This window comes from Orcinus orca, chromosome 3 (assembly GCF_937001465.1).
Source record: "Orcinus orca chromosome 3, mOrcOrc1.1, whole genome shotgun sequence".
NCBI classification, from domain to species: Eukaryota; Metazoa; Chordata; class Mammalia; order Artiodactyla; family Delphinidae; genus Orcinus; species Orcinus orca.
The window spans coordinates 38,316,981-38,341,031 of record NC_064561.1 but is presented as its reverse complement, the minus strand read 5'-3'; the positions used below and the strand labels follow the sequence as shown (position 1 = coordinate 38,341,031).

The 24,051-nt window shown below is 39.9% G+C and overlaps 1 protein-coding gene across 2 annotated transcripts in view; it reads left to right on the top strand.

Annotated features, from left to right (window-relative positions):
• The window catches only part of TTC1 (tetratricopeptide repeat domain 1), a 75,091-nt gene that overhangs the window by 37,592 nt on the left and 13,448 nt on the right, over positions 1 to 24,051 (top strand). For both annotated transcript variants that reach the window (XM_049708489.1, XM_049708488.1), the window contains exons 4-6: positions 16,766 to 16,826; positions 18,059 to 18,171; positions 21,632 to 21,668. In XM_049708489.1, the coding sequence (XP_049564446.1) occupies positions 16,766 to 16,826; positions 18,059 to 18,171; positions 21,632 to 21,668 (211 nt within the window). The remainder of the gene's footprint in view (positions 1 to 16,765; positions 16,827 to 18,058; positions 18,172 to 21,631; positions 21,669 to 24,051) is intronic.

The following is a 24,051-nucleotide window of genomic DNA, read 5'->3' as shown; positions in this document are numbered from 1 at the left end:
GTTGTGGCAAGCGGGGGCCACTCTTCATTGCGGTGCGCGGGCCTCTCACTATCGTGGCCTCTCTTGTTGCAGAGCACAGGCTCCAGACGCGCAGGCTCAGTAGTTGTGGCTCACGGGCCTAGTTGCTCCGCGGCGTGTGGGATCCTCCCAGACCAGGGCTCGAACCCATGTCCCCTGCATTAGCAGGCAGATTCTCAACCACTGCGCCACCAGGGAAGCCCCCATGATTCTCTTTTTTAATCGTTGTCATCATGCTCATTTAAGTCTTTAAACACATTCCTTTCAGTTTTTCAACAAATTGTTTATAGCTGCTTTATTTTATAACATCAGCATCTTAATTTTTTAAAATTTTTATGGAGTTTAGTTGATTTACAATGTTGTGTTAGTTTCAGGTGTACAGCAAAGTGAATCATTTATTTATATATATATATCCATTCTTTTTCAGATTCTTTTCCCATATAGGTCACCACAGAATATTGAGTAGAATACCCTGTGCTATACAGTCAGTCCTTATTAGTTACCTATTTTATATATAGTAGTGTGTATATGTTAACCCCAAACTCCTAATTTATCCCTTCCTACCCCCTTTTTCCCTTTGGTAACCATAAGTTTGATTTCTGTCTCTATGAATCTGTTCCTGTTTTGTAAATAAGTTCATTTGTATCATTCTTTATTAGATTTCACATATAAGTGATATCATATGATACTTGTCTTTCTCTGACTTCACTTAGTATGGCTATCTGTATGTCTTCTTTGGAGAAATGGCTATTTATATATTCCACCCATTTTTTGATTGGGTTGTTTGGGGTTTTTTTGATAGTGAGCTGCATAAGTTGTTTGTATATTTTGGAGATAAATCCCTTGTCGGTCACATTGATTGCAAATATTTTCTCCCATTCTGTGGGTTGTCTTTTCATTTTGTTTATGGTTTCCTTTGCTATGCAAAAGCTTTTAAGTTTCATTAGGTCCCATTGGTTTTTTTTTTTGTTTTTATTTTCATTCCTCTAGGAGATGGATCAAAAAAGATCTTGCTGTGATTTGTGTCAAAGAGTGTTCTGCCTGTGTTTTCCTCTAAGAGTTTTATAGTGTCTGGCCTTACATTTAGGTCTTTAATCCATTTTGAGTTTATTTTTGTGTATGGTGTTAGGGAGTGTTCTAATTTCATTCTTTTACATGTAGCTGTCCAGTTTTCCCAGCACCACTTATTGAAGAGACTGTCTTTTCTCCATTGTGTATTCTTACCTCCTTTGTCATAGATTAGGTGACCATAGATGCATGGGTTTATCTCTGGGCTTTCTTTCCCGTTCTACTGATATATATTTCTGTTTTTGTGCCAGTACCGTACTGTTTTGATGACTGTAGCTTTGCAGTATAGTCGGTAGTGTCAGTTGTACCTTCTCCTTTTTCATTTCTGATTTTTATATATATAATGTAATTATTGATATGTACATTCGTATTGTCATTTTCTTAATTGTTTTTGATTTTTGCAGGTCTTTTTGTTTTTGTAGGTCTCTTGTGATTTGATGACTATCTTTAGTGTTGTGTTTGGGTTGCTTTTTCTTTTTTGTGTGTGTATCATGGTTTTTTGGTTTGTAGTTCCCATGAGGTTTTGATATAGCAGTCTATATACATAAAAGGTTGTTTTAAGTTGCTGGGCTCTTATTTTCAAATGCAGTTCCCATTTTCTGCATTTGTACTTTCATCTGCTCGTGGTTGCTGGTTTTGATATCCTGTTCGTGTGTGGATGATTTCCTGCTGTTACTGTATGTTTACCTTTACCAGTGAACTTTCCCATTTGTGATTTTCTTGTTTCTAGTTATGGTGCTTTTTTTTTGTTGTTTCTTTTCCCCCTACCTAGAGAAGTTTCTTTAGCATTTGTTTTAAAGCTGGATTGGTGGTGCTAAATTCTCTTAGCTTCTGCTTGTCTGTAAAGATTTTGATATCTCTGTCAAATCTGAATGAGAGCCTTGTTGGGTATTCTTTTTTTTATTATTATTTTTTAATTTATATTTATTTATTTTTGGCTGCATCAGGTCTTAGCTGTGGTACACGGAATCTTTCGTTGTGGCACACGGGCTTCTCTCTAGTTGTGCATGGGCTCTGTAGTTGTGGCACATGGGCTCTCTAGTTGTGGCGCTCGGCATGTGGGCTCTTAGTTCCCTGACCAGGGATCGAACCAGCGTCCCCTGCATTGCAAGACAGATTCTTAACCACTGCACCACCAGGGAAGTCCCTAGGTAGAGTATTCTTATTATACATATCAGTGTATACATGTCAGTCCCAATCGCGCAGTCATCACACCACCATCCCCACCCGCCCGTGGCTTTCCCCCCTTGGTGTCCATACGTTTGTTCTCTACATCTGTATCTCAACTTCTGCCCTGCAAACCAGTTCATCTGTACCATTTTTCTAGGTTCCACATACATGCATTAATATACGATATTTGTTTTTCTCTTTCTGACTGACTTCACTCTGTATAACAGTCTCTAGATCCATCCGTGTCTCTACAAATTACCCAATTTCTTTCCTTTTTATGGCTGAGTAATATTCCAGTGTGTACAATGAGGTGATACCTCATTGTAGTTTTGATTTGCATTTCTGTAATAATCAGTGATGTTGAGCAGCTTTTCATGTGCTTCTTGGCCACCTGTATGTCTTCTTTGGAGAAATGTCTATTTAGGTCTTCTGCCCATTCTTGGATTCGGTTGTTTGTTTTTTTAATATTGAGCTGCATGAGCTGTTTGTATATTTTGAAGATTACTCCTTTGTCCATTGATTCGTTTGCAAATATTTTCTCCCATTTTCAGGGTTGTCTTTTCGTCTTGTTTATGGTTTCCTTTGCTGTACAAAAGCTTTTAAGTTTCATTAGGTCCCATTTGTTTATTTTTGTTTCTATTTCCATTACTCTAGGAAGTGGATCAAAAAAGATCTTGCTGTGATTTATGTCATAGAGTGTTCTTCCTATGTCTTCCTCTAAGAGTTTTATACTGTCTGGTCTTACATTTAGGTCTCTAATCCATTTTGAGTTTATTTCTGTGTATGGTGTTAGGGACTATTCTAATTTCATTCTTTTACATGTAGCTGTCCAGTTTTCCCAGCACCACTTATTGAAGAGACTGTCTTTTCTCCATTGTATATCCTTGCCTCCTTTGTCATAGATTAGTTGACCATAGGTGCGTGGGTTTATCTCTGGGCTTTCTGTCTTGTTCCATTGATTTGTGTTTCTTTTTCTGTGCCAGTACCATACTGTCTTGATTACTGTAGCTTTGTAGTATAGTCTGAAGTCAGGGAGTCTGATTCCTCCAGCTCGTTTTTTTTCCCTCAAGACTGCTTTGGCTATTTGGGGTCTTTTGTGTCTCCATACAAATTTTAAGATTTTTTGTTCTAGTTACATAAAAAATGCCATTGGTAATTTGATAGGGATTGCATTGAATCTGTAGATTGCTTTGGGTAATATAGTCATTTTCACAATATTAATTCTTCCAATCCAAGAACATGGCATATCTCTCCATCTGTTGGTATCATCTTTAATTTCTTTCATCAGTGTTTTCTGCATACAGGTCTTTTGTCTCCCTAGGTAGGTTTACTCCTAAGTATTTTAATCTTTTTGTTGCAATGGTAAATGGGAGTGTTTCCTTCATTTCTCTTTCAGGTTTTTCATCATTAGTGTATAGGAAGCAAGAGATTTCTGTGACTTAATTTTGTATTCTGCAACTTTACCAAATTCACTGATTAGCCCTAGTAGTTTTCTGGTGGCATCTTTAGGATTCTCTATGTATAGTATCATGTCATCTGCAAAGAGTGACAGTTTTACTTCTTTTTTTCCAATTTGTATTCCTTTTATTTCTTTTTCTCCTCTGGTTGCCGTGGCTAGGACTTCCAAAGCTATGTTGAATAATAGTGGTGAGAGTGGACATCCTTGTCTTGTTCCTGATCTTAGAGGAAATGCTTTCAGTTTTTCACCATTGCGAATGATGTTTGCTGTGGGTTTGTCGTATATGGCCTTTATTATGTTGAGGTAGGTTCCCGCTATGCCCACTTTCTGGAGAGTTTTTATCATAAATGGGTGTTGAATTTTGTCAAAAGCCTTTTCTGCATCTATTGAGATGATCATATGGTTTTTATTCTTCAATTGGTTAATATGGTGTATCACATTGATTGATTTGCGTATATTGAAGTATCCTTGGATCCCTGGGGTAAATCCCACATGATCATGGTGTATGATCCTTTTAATGTGTTGTTGGATTCTGTTTGCTAGTATTTTGTTGAGGATTTTTGCATCTATATTCATCAGTGATATTAGTCTGTAATTTTCTTTTTTTGTAGTATCTTTGGTTTTGGTATCAGGGTGATGGTGGCCTCATAGAATGAGTTTTGGAGTGTTCCTTCCTCTGCAGTTTTTTGGAAGAGTTTGAGAAGGATGGATGTTAGCTCTTCTCTAAATGTTTGATAGAATTCACCTGTGAAGCCATCTGGTCCTGGACTTTTGTTTGTTACAAGATTTTTAATCACAATTTCCGTTTCATTACTTGTGATTGTTCTGTTCATATTTTCTATTTCTTCCTGGTTCAGTCTTGGAAGGTGATACCTTTCTACGAATTTGTCCATTTCTTCCAGGTTGTCCATTTTATTGGCATAGAGTGCTTGTAGTAGTCTCTTAGGATGCTTTGTATTTCTGTGGTGTCTGTTGTAACTTCTCCTTTTTCATCTGATTTTATTGATTTGAGTCCTCTCCCTCTTTTTCTTGATGAGTCTGGCTAATGGTTTATCAATTTTGTTTATCTTCTCAAAGAACCAGCTTTTAGTTTTATTGATCTTTGCTATTGTTTTCTTTGTATCTATTTCACTTATTTCTGCTCTGATGTTTATGATTTCTTTCCTTCTGCTAACTTTGGGTTTTGTTTATTCTTCTTTCTCTAGTTCCTTTAGGTGTAAGGTTAGGTTGTTTATTTGAGATTTTTCTTGTTTCTTGAGGTAGGCTTGTATAGCTATAAACTTCCCTCTTGGAACTGCCTTTGCTGCATCCCATAGGTTTGGATCGTCGTGTTTTCATTGCCATTTGTCTCTAGGTATTTTTTGATTTCCTCTTTGATTTCTTCAGTGATCTCTTGGTTATTTACTAACGTATTGTTTAGTCTCCATGTGTTTGTGTTTTTTACGTTTTTTTCCCTGTAATTCATTTCTAATCTCATAGTGTGGTCAGAAAAGATGCTTGATATGATTTAAATATACTGAGGCTTGATTTGTGACCCAAGATGTGATCTATCCTGGAGAATGTTCCATGCGCACTTGAGAAGGAAGTGTAATCTGCTGTTTTTGGATGGAATGTCCTATAAATATCAGTTAAATCTATCTAGTCTATTGTGTCATTTAAAGCTTCTGTTTCCTTATTTATTTTCATTTTGGATGATCTGTCTGTTGGTGTAAGTGAGGTGTTAAAGTGTTGATTGCCTCTTTTACAGCTGTTAGCAGTTGCCTTATGTATTGAGGTGCTCCTATGTTGGGTGCATATATATTTATAATTGTTCTGTCTTCTTCTTGGATTGATCCCTTGATCATTGTATAGTGTCCTTCCTTGTCTCTTGTAACATTCTTTATTTTAAAGTCTATTTTATCTGATATGAGTATTGCTACTCCAGCTTTCTTTTGATTTCCATTTGCATGGAATATATTTTTCCATCCCATTACTTTCAGTCTGTATGTGTCCCTAGGTCTGAAGTGGGTCTCTTGTAGACAGCATGTATATGGATATTGGGTCTTGTTTTTGTATCCATTCAGCAAGCCTGTGTCTTTTGGATGGAGCATTTAATCCATTCACGTTTAAGGTAATTATTGATATGTATGTTCCCATTACCATTTCCTTAATTTGGGGGGTTTGTTTTTGTAGGTCCTTTTCTTCTCTTGTGTTTCCCACTTAGAGAAGTTCCTTTAGCATTTGTTGTAGAGCTGGTTTGGTGGTGCTGAATTCTCTTAGCTTTTGCTTGTCTGTAAAGCTTCTGATTTCTCCATCGAATCTGAATGAGATCCTTGCCGGGTAGAGTAATCTTGGTTGTAGGGTCTTCCCTTTCATCACTTTAAGTATATTATGCCACTCCCTTCTGGCTTGTGGAGTTTCTGCTGAGAAATCAGCTGTTAACCTTATGGGAGTTCCATTGTATGTTATTTGTCATTTTTCCCTTGCTGCTTTCAGTAATTTTTCTTTGTCTTTAATTTTTGCCAATTTGATAACTGTGTGTCTTGGTGTGTTTCTCTTTGGGTTTATCCTGTATGGGACTCTTTGTGCTTCCTGGACTTGGGTGGCTATTTCCTTTCTCATGTTCGGGAAGTTTTCGACTATAATCTCTTCAAATATTTTCTCGGGTCCTTTCTCTCTTCTCCTTCCTGGACCCCTGTAATGTGAATGTTGTTGCATTTAATGTTGTCCCAGAGGTCTCTTAGTCTGTCTTCATTTCTTTTCATTCATTTTTCTTTATTCTGTTCTGCAGCATTGAATTCCACCATTCTGTCTTCCAGGTCACTTATCCGTTCTTCTGCCTCAGTTATTCTGCTGTTGATTCCTTCTAGTGTAGTTTTCATTTCAGTTATTGTATTGTTCATCTCTGTTTGTTTGCTCTTCAGTTCTTCTAGTTCCTTGTTAAACATTTCTTGTAGATTCTCCGTCTGTGCCTCCGTTTTTTTTCCGAGATTTCGGATCATCTTTACTATCATTACTCTGATTTCCTTTCCAGGTAGATTGCCTGTCCCCTCTTCATTTAGTTGTTCCTGTCAGTTTTTATATTGTTCCTTTGCCTGAAACATATTCGTCTGTCATGTCATTTGGTCTGACTTTCTGTGTTTGTGGTCTTCTTTCCACAGGGTGCAGGATAGTAGTTCCTCTTGCTTCTGGTGACTGCGCCCTGGTGGGCGAAGCTGGATCTTGTCCCTCTGTTGGGCAGGGCCGTGTGAAGGGGTGTGTTTTGAGGTGGCTGCGAGCAGCCTGTCTGCTGATGGGTGGGACTGTGTTCCTATCCTGCTGGTTGTTTGGCCTGAGGCATCCCAGCACTGGAACCTGCAGGCTATTGGGTGGGGCCGCCAATCAATATTCCCTGCTTTGTGCTGGGTCCCAGCGCTTGTGAGACCTTGTGTGCACCCTCCAAGAGCTCCTGGCCCTGTGGAGCTCCTGCGCTCAAGTCCCACTGGCGTTCAGTGCCAAATGCCCTGGGGTTCTTCCTCCTGGTGCCAGACCCTCAGACTGTCTTAGAGGGCTATTTTTATGTGGGAGCGTCCCTGTGTAGCCTGTGTGGGTTTAATATTTTTTGGTGCAAGGGCTTTTTTTCGTATGAATGTCTGCCACCTCTTTCCTCAGTGTATGCTGGCTGTTATCCCCTTGATAGGAGGTGTGACTGATGTTGTGGTGGCCAGAGCCTGCACTGGATATTGAGCAGGGCCTCCCCTTGGCTCTGTGGTTGTCACTGCCCTGTCAGGGGCAGGGTCTGCTACCCATTTGTTGAAGTAGAAGCCCCCAGATCCATTTCTGAGGTGTGTTTCTGATCTGTGGTGCAAGATAGGCAGGATTGGAGCACTCCCATTGGGAGAGAAGCCACTGAGTATTCCTCCTCTGGAGCTGTTCACCTGTGAGTGTGCTCTGCTGCGTCACCCTTCACCAGTTGTGCGCACTCACAAATTACCCTGTTGTTGGCACTGCTCTCGGCCCCGCCTTAACTGTGGGTATGCTGGCAATTGGCTCTGGTGTCTCTGAGGCATTGTTTTCACCAGGACACCCGCAGAGATCCACTGAAGTCAGGTCATAGGACTGCAGTAATCGTGCACCTGGACCCTCTGTGGGAGCTATGGAAGCAGCCCAGACTCTGGCCTGGCCCAACCCCTTGTGTGTATGTGCCCACAAAGCCCACGGCTGCTAGAGCTAGATGTGGCTCAGCTGCAGGAGCCCTCGTCTGTTTGGATGTTCTGCAGGCGCTGAATTTACAAAGCTGGCAGCGGGAGATATAAATCCATGGTTCACACAGCCGTGAGGAGAGATTTCAGCTCTTCTTTCTTAGTTGCACGGCCTCTGGGGCTCAGCTGTGGTTTCAGCCCCACCTCTGCGTGTGGGCTACCCACCCACCTGCATCTGCTCTTGAGGCTGCCCCGGGGCACATGAGCCTGCCCAGGCGGGAGGGGGCCAAGGTGGCAACCAGGGCAGCAAGTCCACCCAAGTGGGAGCCCCTCCTAGTGCCTGTGGAGGCAGGGGCCGGTGCATGGGGAAAGGCTGCAGTGGCAGCCCCACCCTTGATGCACCACTCAGCCATGGAGCTGCATCTCTGTGGCGGCCCAGGTTTCTTCCACAAACATTCCACGTTGCGGAGCTCCTCAGTCCCATCCCTTCAGGCTGTCTCTTCGCAGCCAACAGCAGTCCTCTACCTGGGTCTGCTCTCCAGACCCCACATTCCAGCACCCAGCCCCCATCTGCACCGGCAGACACACGTCTCAGGCTGGGGAGCTCAGGGCTTTGGCATGCACCGTCTGTGTAGATCTCACTCTGTCCTACCTGCCACAGACCGGTTGCGGGCTCTACCTCCAAGCCCCCAAAGCTCCCCTTCTGTCCCAGCTGATCTCCCCACTGGTGAGGGGGCTTCCCCAGATGATCTGTATATACTCATGTTTCTGTTGACTGCTTGTTTCCCCCTGATTGTGGGTCAAACTTTCTTGCCTCTTTGCATGTCTTACAATTTTTTTTTTGTTGAATCTGGGCATTTTAAGTAATATTGTAGCAACTCTAAAGTCTGACCTTCCCCCACCCCCCAATTATTTTTGTTGTTGCTATTTTGCCTGTCTGCTTATTTGTTTAGTAATTTACCTGGACTTAGCTGTGTGATTCATTTCCTCTGGGATGTGTGGCCACTGATGGCTCTGCTCAGTTGGTTTTTGGTTTTGTTCCTGTTTTTATTTTTAAGTCTGGCTTTCTTGAGGTTGCTTCTGTTTCCACACAGTTTAGTGGCCATGCAGTACTGGTCAGAGATTATGTTCAAACATGTCAAATCGGTACGGCTTCCACCTGCTGTCATTGGATCTATGTGTGGATTTAGAAGTGTGTTCTAAGTTCAGGTAGTTTTCAGGTCTGCCCCATTGGACCCTCTTGCATTTCCTCAGCACATGTGCACAGGCTTCTAATAGAACAAGGATGCATGAATAGTTTCAGCCCTCTCCATCCTTCTCAAGTGTGCACACCAACTCCAGTCAGCCAGGATATTTGAAGAGCTTGTCAAGTGCCTCTGTGACTGTCTCTTTGTATCTTGTTACATTTGTCTGACCCATGGGTCCCTTATTTGCCCAACCAGGACTGCTACCACAGATTAGTAGAACCCCTGGCCTTCCCTGTTTGCTAGCCACTCAGATTGCAACACCACTGGGCATGGATTATTTCACCTTCTTTGAATCAAGTCAGTGAAACTGCTGGTTATTCACAACCTACCTTGCGGTGTTAGAATTACCACATTGAATGATGGGAGGAAAAAGGGGAGAAGTCTCTAGCAAGTATGCCACAGATTTTCATTGTTATTTCCTAAATGAGTTTTTCCTAAAATAAGTGTTACTCACTTTGTTGTTAATCCTGTAATCAATTTCCAGGACACTGAAATGGTTGTTTTTTATCTTTCTGTCCAGTTTTGTAGTTGCTTTTGGGTTAGAGGGTTTGTAAACCTCCTCATTTAGACACATCAGAAGTCCCACCTAGGGACTTCCCTGGTGGCACAGTGATTAAGAATCTGCCTGCCAATGCAGGGAACACGGGTTCAATCCCTGGTCCCTAGGCATGCGGGAAGATCCCACATGACACAGAGCAACTAAGCCCATGCACCACAACTCCTGAGCCCGTGCTCCACAACTACTGAAGCCCGCGTGCCTAGAGCCCGTGCACCGCAACCAAGAGTAGCCCCCGCTCGCCGCAACTAGAGAAAGCCGCACACAGCAACGAAGACCCAACACAAGCAAAAAATTTTTTTAATTAAAAAAAAAAAAATCGTGTCTTTATAAAAAAAAAAAAGTCCCACCTAGTATTGAGTTTTGAACTGTTTAAACATTTTACACATTCAAATGTTAACATTAAATCAGAAAGGATAAGGAAAATTAAGCCTAAAATGGATTACAAAGAGGAACAAATTAATGTAACTATATCAAATTGATTACATGTTAACATAACTATATCAAATTGATTACATAGAGAAGATAATTCCAATAACTTTGGACATAATATTCTGACTGTATACCCTTAGTAGAATATATCCTAAAGTCGGAAAGAACTGCAATGAAATCTTGAACTTTACGTAGTAGGTTATAGGTAGTGATAATCATATAGTAATTTTGAACATTTTTGTTTATTTTAGGATAGAGCAAATGAGTAAATATATTGCTGTTACTGGGAACTAGAGTTTTCACTGTGGGAGTTGGTGTGGTATTCACTTACTTGAATACATACATAGAAGATTTCACTTGTATGTATTCTCTGACTCCTGGGATTTTTGTTTTATTTAAGATGTATTTTCATGGGTATCTTCACTGAGAGGGCCTAAAAGCAGTGACTCCCTAGTAACACCTAGATCTTGGTTTCTAAGTGCCATTCCCCACTAAAAGAATCCAGGACTCCTTGGAGAAATGGCTGATTCCAGGTATGAGGAAGGCAGAGTACAAAGTATTGCACCTGGAATATAATGTACACCTGCAGCAAAGTTCACCCTTGGGGGATAGATCCAAGCAAAGGTTTACGCAGATCCTAGAAGTGGGCTAAGAAAACTTAGGTAAAAAATCTGGAGCATGGTCTAAAGGGGCCCCACGGGAGGAAGGGTGCGGTCAGAAGAGGACCTTGACGGGCCCCTCTTGCCCACGCCTAAGGAATGTACAGTGTTCTTCAACCCATGAAACCATCTGAGCATTTTATAACGTTCCAGACTTTTTGCAGTGCTTTTTTCAATTCTCTTATATTTTTTTTTTTTTTTTTTTGGCTGCGTTGGGTCCTCGTTGCTGCTTGCCACCTTTCTCTCGTTGCGGTGAGCGGGGGCTACTCTTTGTTGTGGTGCACGGGCTTCTCATTGCAGTGGCTTCTCTTGTTGAGGAGCACGGGTTCTAGGTGCACAGGCTTCCATAGTTGTGGCTTGTGGACTCTAGCACAGACTCAGTAGTTGTGGCGCACGGGCTTAGTTGCTCCGCGGCATGTGGGATCTTTCCGGAGCAGGCTTGAACCCGTGTCGCCTGCATTGGCAGGCGGATTCTTAACCACTCCGCCACCAGGGAAGTCCTCTTATAATTTTTAAAAATAACCTGTGAGGTAGAATTGAGTTGCCCAATTAGAGGCATTATGTACAGTCTACATTCAAAGGAAGATCATGTGGGGAAGGAAGTGAAAGGTAGTCCTGGGGAGGAGATATGGTTTTTGCTAGACTTTGAAAACAGGCAAATTTGGTTTGGGCAGCTGGAAGGGAAATCTAGAAGAAAAACAATGGCATTCCAAGGTGGGTAGGTAAGCAAAAGAATGGAGTGAAGAATAAGAGAGCCAGCTGTCTAGAAGAGATGACTTGTGTAGTAATGGGAGATTAGGTTGAGTAGGTTGGAATAGAAGTTTGTTGCAAAGAATAAAAGATTTCTGAATCTTTTTTTTTTTTAACCTGTAAAATATGTAGATACCTCCATGCCCATCTCTCAGAATTGTCTTGGGAAGCAGATGAGCTGAGCTAATGTATGTGACAGCAGGTGTTAAGCAATGAAATGCTATACTGGTGTAAGTTATAGTGAACTTTGAGTGCCAGGCTGAAAAGTTTGCAGTTGTGGTAATAACTGTTGAAATAAACTCCATTCGTCAAGGGCATTGTCTTTTTGAGGTTTTCCTTGGCAGTTCCTGTGATGATTTACAGTGCAAGGTAATGTCACTATTTCTCCCTGAGTTTTTAGTGATGGGGAGGACTACTGAGTTAAGAGCCCTGTAAGAATGGTCCCCATTCTTATGCAAATACAATTCTAGAACAGATGTTACCGTGTGAGGTCTCTGCAATGTGTTAAAAGGCATTGTGGAGGAATGTGAGAGGGCTCCTAACCACGTTAGACGAGAACCTGGAAGATTTGCACCCAGTAATGCAGCAGGATACCAGCACTACCAGTTCACTTATGTGTGAATACTGCTGGCACTTAGCATGCTAAGTAAGACTTATACACGATGAAATCTGTCCTTGGATTCCGTAACATTACAGTGTGCGTGCCATCCTTTGGAAAAAAGAGTATGTTCCGGCAGCAGAATAAATCCTAGTCTTTGTACTGGGATCAAGTTAGTCTCCTGGCACAGCTGGGAGATAGTGCAGCTTTCTCTTCAAAGTGCTATTTTTAGCTGTTGCCAAGGAGATATTCAGCATGATATTGATACTTGAATTAATCCTCAATTTACACAATCTGTGGAAGCAGCAGCTCTTTTTCCAGGGTTTACTGCTTAATGGGTCACTGAGTTGTGATTTATCAAGACGAAAAAATAAAATTCCTTCCTTAGAATAATTGGCCTCTGAAATACGTTCTGGAGCTCACCTCTTGGCCAGTTCAACTTTTAGGCCTAGTTATAAAGACACCGTGAGCTTTTCTCAGGCTGCCTGCTCAGGCTGCCCCTTATCAATAATTCCTTCTGGGTGTACCTTGGATCTAGGCTTTTCTCATTGAAATGTTAATGTTCTAAATTTACCAAATAATGATTAAGCTCTTAAAACACACACACACACACACACAGGCACACACGCACGCATGCATGCACGCAGGCACATGCATGCGAGCTTCACAAGAGCCTGATCTGGCCGTCTGAAAGACTCATCTGTGTTCATAGAACATTCCTGATAAGTTGGCACTGGATAACAGATTATAGACCAGAAAGTAGCTTGAAATTAGAGTTAAAATAGATTGAAATTGTTAATGTATGGACATTAAACTCTAATAACTTGATGAGTTGCCCTTCTCTAAAGAATTTTTTTGATATAACTGTTTTTTTTAAAATATATTCCAGACCTTTAAGACCTGTAATGCATTTATTCATGTGATCCTATAATTTTTTCTTTTAACTTATTAACATGCTACCTTGCATTAATATATTTTCTAATGTGAAAACAACTTTTCATTGTTACAACTTTATTAGCCAGTGATACATGGGTGTGTGTGTGGTTTTGAGTGAATTTAAAATTGATCAAATGAATTCCCTAATATTTATAGGGTTTTGATTTTACCCTAATTGAAATTGTTTTAGAATTCAAAAATTTTTTTAGTTTTTCTTAAACCCCTTCACCCATTCTCCCACCCCCACCCCACCCCCACCCCACCCCCACCCCCCCGGCCCCAACCTATGAGCCTGGTGTTTTTTGTTTTGTTGTTTTGTTTAGATTCCACATATAAGAGAGATCATGTGGTGCTTGTTTTTCTCTGACTGATTTATTTCATTTAGCATAATGCCCTCTAGGTTCATCCATGTTGTCACAAATATGAAGAGTTCATTCTCTTTTATGGCTAAATAATATTCTGGTGTGTGTGTGTGTGTATGTGTGTGTGTGTGTGTGTGTGTGTGTGTGTGTGTAACACCACAGTTTCTTTATCCATTCATCCATTGACGGCCATTTAGGTTGTTTCCATATCTTGGTTATTATAAACAATGCTGCAGTGAACATGGGGGTGCAGATATCTTTTTGAGTTAGTATTTTCATTTTCTTCAAATAAATACCCAGAAGTGGAATTGCTGGATCATATGGTAGTTCTATTTTTAAGTTTTTAAGGAACGTCCATACTGTTTTCCATAGTGGCTCTACCAATTTACATTCCCACCAACAGTGCACAAGGGATTTCTTTTCTCCACAGTCTTGCCAATGCTTGTTATTTCTTGTCTTTTTGATAATAGCCATTCTAACAGGTGTGAAGTGATATCTCATTGAGTTTTGATTTGCATTTCCTTGCTGATTAATGATGTTGAACGTCTTTTCATGTACCTGTTTGCCATGTATGTCTTCTTTGGGAAAATGTCCATTCAGATCTTCACCCACTTTTTAATAAGATTGTTTGAGGTTTTTTGCTGTTAAGTTGTATGAGTTCTTTATGTATTTTAGATATTAATGCCTTATCAGGTATATGATTTGTAAATATTTTCTTCCATTTATTTTGTTGATGTTTTCCTTTGCTGTCCAAAACTGTTTATTTTGATGCAGTCCCACTTGTTTATTTTTGCTTTTGTTGCCTTTGCTTTTGATGTCAGATTCAGAAAATCATTACCAAGACCTATGTCAAGGAGCTTACTGCCTTAGTTTTCTTCTAAGAGTATTATGGTTTCAGGTCTTACGTTCAAGTCTTTAATCCATTTTGAATTAATTTTTGTGTCTAATATAACATAATGGTTCATTTTCATTCTTTTGCATGTGGTTGTCCAGTTTTCCCAGCACCACTTATCGAAGAGACTGTCCTCTCCTCATTGTATATTCTTGGCTCCTTTATCGTAAATTAATTGACCATGTGTGTGGGTTTATTTCTGGGCTCTCTGTTCTGTTTCATTGATCAATGTGTCTGTTTTTATGCCAATACCATACTGTTTTACTTACTATAGTTTTGTAATATAGGTTGAAATCAGGGAGCATGATGCCTCCAGCTTTGTTTTTCTTTCTCAAGATTGCTTTATCTATTTGGGGTTGAAATAACTTTTTTTTTTTTTTTTTGAAATAACTTTTAACTGGATTTGTTATGGGGTTTTCTTGGCCTCCAGCATCAAATCCCCTTTCTCATGTAGAGGAAACTCCCCTGTGCTGTAATGATGTTGAGTGCCAGTCAATCCCCCAATTCCCTCACTCTGTTTTCTGACAGCCAAGGCATGTGACCTACGCTTGGCTCATTGGATGCTTCTGACCAAAACTTTAAATCTGGATCAGGACAAAGAAAGGGGAATGGTTAGGATTTATTGGCTGCTATTACAGTCCTATCTTGGCCAGATTCTTCCACTAAAAGACACTTACGTTTTCTTGCTTTTTGACTTAACAGAGCTGACTTGAGTCCTGCCTGTTTTCTAAGTGTGTATTTTAGGCCTCCCTTTGATTGTGTGAGCCCCACAGTAGCTTTCCAGTAATTTTTTTTTTTTTTTTGCCTAAGATAGTCCTTTTGCTAGCATCCAAAAATCCTAACCAGTACAATAGAGGATATTATAATTCAAGCACCTCCTTCCTGGGTAGTACTAGGTAAATGTGGCCACATTTTTGTGTTTTGATTGCCATCACCACTACCCATTTTATTTTTTCCTGTATTCCCTTAGAGTAGTCCTTCTTCAGATATGTTGTATCTTAAAATGAATTATTATTGTGTCTGCTGAACATTAATAGATGTCATAAAAATTAAATTCAGTTTATACCTACCTTTTAGTTTCTTTATTGAGATTCATCAAGTGTTCTGTTTCATCCAGAGTATAGTAATAAGGTATTTGGAAAGCACCCTGGTCTCAACAGCTCATTTACAGATCTTCTCCAGAGACATAACATTTTTAGTTTAGTTCCTAATCTTAAGAGTACCAATTGTTTAGGCTCCCAGTTTGTACTGTAGATGAAAAACCCTGCTAACTTTATTTCCTCCCTTTGAAGTTTTTATTTAGTCAGAAGCTTCAAGAATGAAGGAAGAGATTTTTGGAGATTCTCTCTTTTTAAAAATGCTGTCAAAAGGTGGCAGGCAGGGCTTCCCTGGTGGCGCAGTGGTTGAGAGTCTGCCTGCTGATGCAGGGGACACGGGTTTGTGCCCCGGTCCGGGAAGATCCCACATGCCGCGGAGTGGCTGGGCCTGTGAGCCATGGCCACTGGGCCTGTGCGTCCAGAGCCTGTGCTCCGCAACGGGAGAGGCCACAACAGCGAGAAGCCCGCGTACCGCAAAAAAAAAAAAAAAAAAAAAAAAGGTGGCAGGCAGACACTGCTGCCAGTTCTGCTTCTGCCGACCATATTGCTAAGATGTTCAGGGCTGAAAGCACATAGGGACTCGGCACGTGTCATCTTTGCTCTACAGAATAACATTCACTCTGCCTTTGAGTTCAAAGAGTGCTTGGCCATCTGTGTTAATTTCTGAGTTGTTAGAAGAAGCTAAGAAAAGAGAGGTTTCTCTGGGTTTCTTCAGATTTCCCTGTGTTAGCCTGCTAACTGCATACTGCCTGACCCTGCAAATAAGACTTGTCCTCCATAATGCGCTCTGGTGGCTACTGTATGTCTCCTTTATGACACAAACTGCAGTTGTAGCTAAGTAAGTATTACATTATTTATTTTACAGAAAAATAATGGCTCATATTTATTGAGCCCTTATTTGCCAGTCGGTGTATTGGGAGTTTTACATAAATTATCACATTAATCCATAAATCTATTAAAGCCTTAATTTTTAGATGAAGAAACTAGGCTCAAAACGATCTGGAACTTGTCCAGGATCTTCTACAATTAATAAGTAGCAGATCTAGAATTTGAACTTATAATGGTAAGCGTACCAGTGGGTATACTTAGTTTCATTTTTAGTAAATAGAAATTACTGTTCCGTGCAAAAGCTAGAAACATAGAAAACCTGGGTTTTATCTTTAAAACATCAAGAATTCACTTGATGATAATCCAGATGTCATGTGTTTTTTTCTGTATGTTTGAGATTTAGATAAAACTGACCCAGTTCTCAAAAGTCAAGCTGCTGCCTGTTGAATAGCATAATGTGTAATGAAAGCTGACCTTTTTGTTCATTTATCATAATATTGTGAGAATTTATGTCATTCTCTGATCTCTTTCAGAGAAGGAGAGAAGAGAGCTCTAGACTAAAGGAGGAGGGAAATGAGCAGTTTAAGAAAGGAGGTAAGATACCTATTTCAGCACTGATGCTGGGCGTCTTGACTCATTCTTTTGTAGATTCTGTGAAGAAACACCAAAGAACATTTGGAAACAATTAGCAGATCTAAACTGCTAATAATACCCTGTTGCCTCCCAACACCTTGGAATTTTGTTTTTTTACCAGGTCCAAATTATTCTCAAGTGACAGTGACCAGTTACCATGTGTCTCTAGGCACAGGCATAGTTTTTCTTTTCTGTAATCTACTGTCTATAAACCCAGAGATTAGAAGGAAAAACTCTTGAGTTTTTACTTTGGGAAACTCTAAACTGGAATGTTAAAAGGCTGTTTTGCTACATTGCTGTAAAAAGATTGTCCCCGTTACTTGTGACAGTGCTGTGAATACTGGCCCAATGCATCCGGTGTGGCCGAGGGAAGGATTTTCCTTGTACTTTGGTTGCTCTTTCATGTGCCTTTTTCTGTGGATGCCTTAAGTAGAGAGATGTTCCTTCTGCGTTTCCTATATTTGCTTAGGAATAAGTGGGGTTCGTTCTTATAATTTGGGGGAACTATTTGATCTTACGATCAAATTCTATCACATCTCAGAGTGTGCATGCTTTAGAAATCTAGGAGTAGTAACATCTTCCCCTAGTTACTTTTAGGTTAAAAAAATTTTTTTTCTTATATCCTGGTTTAGCAATCATCACTTCTTTTTTTCTAAGAAAACTAAAGCTTCTCTGAAAGCGTATCTCCTTGTATTTTAGTATTAAATATTTCAAACCTGAGAAAGGAGTGAGTAGGCAATTTTTCTTTTAGTACCCTGACCATAATTCTTTGTGTGGCAATGAATATATAAATTTATCACCATTTTCTCTTTTAAGGTGTTTAGTCAACTGCTGATTTTTACATTGTGCTTTTGGCTCTATAAAATGTGTCTCCAAACATTTCATGGAAGCAATTTTAGCCGGGTTGACTCCATGAAAGCACAATGTCTTTAATGAAAATATATACATAGAATTTTTTTCTTCATTCCGGGCCATTAATCCCAGATTTCAGTCTCTTTCATCTGTCCAGTTCCCTAATCCCCTTTCAAAACTCTTTACTAAATTGATAAGCCAAATTAAAGGTGAACATATAGAGCATTCTGTTGGAGACCTTTGTCCCGTGAATGGAAAGCGATGCATTCTGAGATCTTTTGGAATACAGTGATATCAGGTATAAAATCATAACGACCTCTCATATTTTACCTTATCCTCAGATTATATAGAAGCTGAAAGTACTTACAGTCGAGCCCTTCAGATGTGTCCATCCTCCTTCCAGAAAGACAGGTCTATCCTGTTTTCAAATAGAGCTGCCGCAAGGATGAAACAGGTATGTATCTTTGACCTTTTCTTTTTAAGAAGCACATGAACTTACAGTGTTTTCATAGGATAGCTTCTCTCCAGAAACAAGCATAGGGGCTCTAAAGTTGCTGCCTCACTTTTCCTACCCATATATTTCCCTGATTTAAAGGGCATGGGGAAGATAGAAAAAATATTTTGAAAAACTTCAGTCAGATTACTGTTCACATTCCTCATTAAAGTGGCTGAGTGAACACTTCCATGGAAGGAAGCCTGGCAAAGTTTCCGCCAAACTAGGGCAGGTTAATGAAGCAAAGAGCCTAGTGCATCTCCTAGAATAGCTACAGCTGCTTATTTTAGGCCTCTGGAACTCTAGATAAAGACCCAAAGGGACAGGAAACAGTGCTTAAAACTGAACTTCAAGATGCTTATCCCTGAGATTCTGATTTTCTGTTGAAAGTGTGGACATAGGGAGAAACGTCCAAGAGTGGGGGTGAGAGGTACGCTTAAATGCAAAGTAGGTGTCAGGGAAAGTTCAAAGGTATTTTATATTTCCAAAGGATTGAGAACCTGGTGTAACAGGGTGAATTTAGGATAGATGAGAGTGTAAATATATTTGTTTGGTATCGTGCTGGATACCAAAAGTTAGATTTGTGATTTGTCTGATATTCCTATTTAGTCAACATAGTAAATCTTGCCAGATTGAAATGATGAGAGCTTGAAAAAAACAATACCACTTGTTTAACTGTGACTACTTGTATTCCAAGCACAAAGGATAGGTTTTTTTTAAACACACCTCTAAGCAGCTACGAAGCAGGCCCAAGACTGGGTGGAGTGGTTTTCTGTTCTTTTAGATCAGGTATCTACATCACTTTCTTTTTTGATGTTGACTGGAATTCTCTAGTGCTTCTACCAAAGTCACTTTGGATGGCCAGGGTTTTTAAAGGTGGGTGGGGGTGTGCTTGAATATTCGGACATGCAAAAAGTCTTATTTCAACCCAGACTCATACGTTTTATTATTGGATTCAGTGTCTAGGGTGAAGTTTTTGAGAGTGATTCATGTGGCATGAGAGAAGGAATCATTCTAGAGTATACAAACAAACATTTTGTATTAGGGGAAATAAAACAACTGTTTTAAGTTTATTTAAAACAACAGTCATTAATATATTTTACCATTGATCAGAATTCACACCTAATAGTTTTTACACTTAGCTGGAAAATTCTGATCTTTCACTTTTGCCTCTTGGAGACATCTAGCCACATTCTTAGACTGGAAATTGTCATTGTGAAGTGAGATCAAGGATACCTTCAGTGTCAGAGAAAACTTTGTACCATACCCATTTGGCTCCTGGGTTTTGGGATTCTTTGTTCCCACAATTGCCAAGTTACTGGCATTGCTAGTGTTAGGCTGGTATGATCAGCTGGTTCTTGAATTAGGAAAATGTATGGCCTTGCTAGTCTTCTGTCTGTCACAGCTGAGGAGAACTCAAAAGAGAGTTGCTCTGTGACTCTTTCCTGAACAAAGGATAGGTTTGTTAGTGGGGTTTTTGTTTGTTTTGTTCTTTTAACTTGCATTCCTAATATTTTTAAAAGATCCTAAAATTATAGACTTGGAGACTTTCAGAATTAATGTACTGAAGTGATTTAAGGAGCATGTTCTGAGTTTAAGGAAGTGATGGGTTAACTGCTTTAAGAATTTCTGAAAGGCAAGTTTGCAGGCTCAGCATCCCTGACTGGGTGTGCCTGGGCAAGCTTTATGTTTCATGTCTGGAGAGGGAAAAGGCAAACTGGAGTTAGGACAGAGTTTCAGCTCTAGGCCTGACTACACAAGAGCAGACAAAGCCCTAAAAAAATAGGCTCTAAAAGTAGTTACTTGGGGGCACAAAGTATAACTTATAACATAAGTTATAAAGATTTGGGACTTCCCCGGTGGCACAGTGGTTAAGAATCTGCCTGCCAATGCAGGGGACACGGGTTCGAGCCCTGGCCCGGGAAGATCCCACAGGCCACAGAGCAACTAAGCCCGTGCGCCACAACTACTGAGCCTGCGCTCTAGAGCCCATGAGCCACAACTGCTGAGCCTGCATTCCACAACTACTGAAGTCCGTGTGCATAGAGCCTGTGCTCCACAACAAGAGAAGCCACCGCAATGAGAAGCCCGCGCACCGCAACAAAGAGTAGCCCCCGCTCACTGCAACTAGAGAAAGCCCGTGCACAGCAACGAAGACCCAGTGCAGCCATAAATAAATAAATTAATTAATTAATTATTTTTAAAAGTTATAAGGATTTACTCCTATTTCAGTTTAAAATATGAAGTTGTATCTTAGATTTATAGAAATCTAATAAGTTGGGGAAATACTGACTTACAGATTTCTTTACTACAGGACTTCTTTCTTGTTAGAGTTTTTAATATGTAAATTGCTATGATGAACATTGGAAGAGATAATATAGTTAGTGTTTCCCAAATGACTCTGGGACCTTTTTTGCTTATTGTGGGTAAAATACACATGCTACAAAATTGACCATTTTAACCATTTTAAAGTATACAATTCAGTGCCATTCACAGTGGCACTGGATACATTCACAGCGTTAGGCAGCCGTCACCACTGCCTGGTTCCAAAGTTTTTTTTATGACCCTAAAAGGAAACCCATTAAGCAGTCACTCCCTCCCCATCCTGGAACTGTTTCTGATTGAATCCTGAAACTCAATTTGGTAGACATTGCTCTAAAATATTCTGCAGAATATTTGGCATTTCCTACAGTAGCCATTATGGAAGTATTGAATGTTTACTTGAACTCACATTTCTCTAACATTGTAGAAAATTTCTAATTTGGGGAAAATAGACATTTAGAGCTTAGAAAAGTTAAATAGCAGATTAGTGTCAGAGCTGAAACTAGTTCTTTTGATATCCTGTGTTCTTTCCACTGTGCCATGCTTCGCAATTCAGCAAGTTATGTTAGTTAGATATCTTATTTAGTGAATTGTTTGGTATTTTTGTTTCATCAGTGGATAAATTAAGGTTCATAACTGAGACTACGCGACAAACCATACAGTGTCTGTAGATGGACCATCTGTATACATTTTCAAGATACCACTTTGGGTGCGATATATAACAGCTAGCCAAAGAGGAGGGTTATTAATTCAGTTATTCATATATCAGTCATTTGCCCTGTTAATTGATCACAAAGTTTTCTCACTGTAACATTCTAATGTAAAGTGTCTTGCAAATATAACAAGTCAATTGCAACAGTCTTTAAAGATACTTTAGGAAGAAGCTACTTGAATAATTTGTCACCAGGAGGCTTTCAAGTTAGAGCTGTGAGCATAGTTTGAATTTTAGCTTGGAAGTAACACGCGTGTTTTGGTGTTATTTCCTTGAAAAGCATTCTGCATCTCCATAAGCAATTATTAATGATCAGCATATGTCATTGAGCCTTTGGGCTATTGAGACAGAATTAGGGTGACATATTAATGATCTATTTCATTTTAGGACAAGAAAGAGATGGCCATCAGTGACTGCAGCAAAGGTACAGCTTTTTGGTCTTGTTGCATGTTAACATACAAAAAGCATTACCTCAGCTAGACAAGCAAATAAGGAGGCTCTCAGTCAGGTGTTTACTTGTACACATGTACTCTTCTTCTGAGGCAGTTAAAGAAGAAGCTCTCGGCCTTTCTTAGAGGTACTGCACAGTAGTTGTCTTAGTGTAAGCATGCTTTTGAATGGCTAGTTCAGTCCGTTTATCCTGTATTGGTAAATATATGGAGAATAATTCCAAGCTACCTTGGCCACAGAAACAGAGTTTATTCCCTGTATGTCCAAATTACTCTCCTTTGAAACTGAAGTTGAAGGTCTTAGTTAGCTGCTGTTGGGGCACCTGAATCTGTGTGTTTGGAAGGGCAGTTGCTGTTAGGGAATTGGTACTCTCTTCAGATGTAGTACTTAATCCAAACCTCCTTGCCATCATTTTAATTATCCTTTCAGGTTCCACACAGTGAATCAAGCCTCTGCTATCTGAGTTCCATCGTGGTCTTTTCGTTCTACCAACTGATAGAGACAGCCCCAGACATAGGATCACCATTGTTTTTTCCACAGATTTCCTGATAGGCCAGACGGTTGTCTTGTCTTGGTGTGGAGAACACGCAGTCATTTTCCTTGCATCTTGCTACTCTCATGAGTCTTTCTAGCTAATTACTACTCTTGTAATTTGTGGGTTGTTGTTGGTTTTTTTTCCATTTTCCTCCTTTGGATAATATTTTCTCTGAGAGAATCATAGAGTTAGAAAGAACCTTATATATTATCTAATCCCACTCTCAGACCAAGCATGAATTCCCTCTTCTGTTTTGTTTTTTAGTTTTTTTTTAACATGAATTAGTCACCCTCTCTACTGGATTTCTTTTCTTCATCCTTGGTATTTCTATAGAGTATCTGAACGATGTATCTGTAATGTATCTGTTACTACATTAGAATCTAACAAACTTCTTCTGATCTATTTATCTTGGACTGCAACTAATTCTGAATGTACTGTTTTGTTTGGAAGAAGGTGTTCAACCTTAATCTGTGTGAGATGTGTGGGTTTGAAGAGTTTAAATTAGGAACAAGATTCTGATTTTCAGTTCTTTTCTCTGTAACCAAACGGTGAGAAAATGCCTTGTAAGCCTGATTAGCAGGGTATACACTAGGAAAGAGAATTCATTTCTAGCTGTAACCCTCAGTGTAGGAGCCAAGAAAATGGGAGGAAGGGGAAGGAAAGTGTTTCCAACCAAAGTGTTTCCCAGATTTGTTTTTGGATTTGGTTAAATCAGTATTCATGTGCTTATACTTAGTTGTTATGGACTGCATATGGGTTGTTGAACCCATAGGCCAAATACGTTGACACTAGTATGGTTATTTGTATTAAGGACCCTTCTCCTCCCACTAACCCCCCCAAACACATGCCCACTCAGTGCATAAACCCTGGCAAAGGACTTATTTCTGAGGTCATATTTGGAGCTCATTACTACCAGTTATATGGAACAATATTTAATGCTAGTCACCTTTGGTCTTTTAGCCTTGGCATAAATAAAGTTTAAGTTAATTCTGTTTATATGGATTGAGAAAGAAAATCACAAGTTACAGTGAAAAGTTGACATTTGAGGTTTTTATAAAGTAATCATGGGGAATTCCCTGGCTGTCCAGTGGTTAGGACTCGGTGCTTTCACTGCCGGGGCCCGGGTTCAATCTCTGGTCAAGGAACTGAGATCCTGTAAGCTTTGAGGCGTGGCCAAAAAAAAGGAATCATGGGAAGAATTCTTTCTCTTCAATACATATTTGCTTTGTTAGAAGCTATCCACTAGTTGAGAAGGGGGCAGTATCTGAGTTAAAATGTAAATTAGGGGGTTCCGTTTTTTAAAAGATGTAGTAGAAGTCACTGGAGTATTTTTTTTTTCCTGTGAGTATTATGTAGTTGGGAATATTTTAAGAGAATATGATGTGCTGGACTAAGCGGAGATTGACAGCATGTAAAGTTGAAATGTTGAGGTTTGGGTTCTTTCAGAAAACCTTCTCCTGAACCAGTATCCCCCTCCAACCCCTGTTCCATTTCTCTGGTCTGCTTCATTGAAAGATTGTCTATACCTACTGTGTCTCCTTTGTCTTCTCCCATTCTCTCCTCACACATCCATTGGACTTCTGTTTCATTCATGCCCCTGAAACCCGTCTTGTAAAGGTCACCAACACCCTTCTCTTGTTCAGTAGTTGCTTCTCTATCCTCATCTTACTTGACTTCCCAAAAGCATTTAACACAGTGTGTCATTCCTCATTTTCTTCTGTTTCATTGGCTATTCCTTTTTAGTCTCTTTTGCTGGCTTCTCTGTCAGCCTCATCATTTTGGAAGTCCCTAGTTCTTCATCTATAGGGCTCTCTTTTTTTTT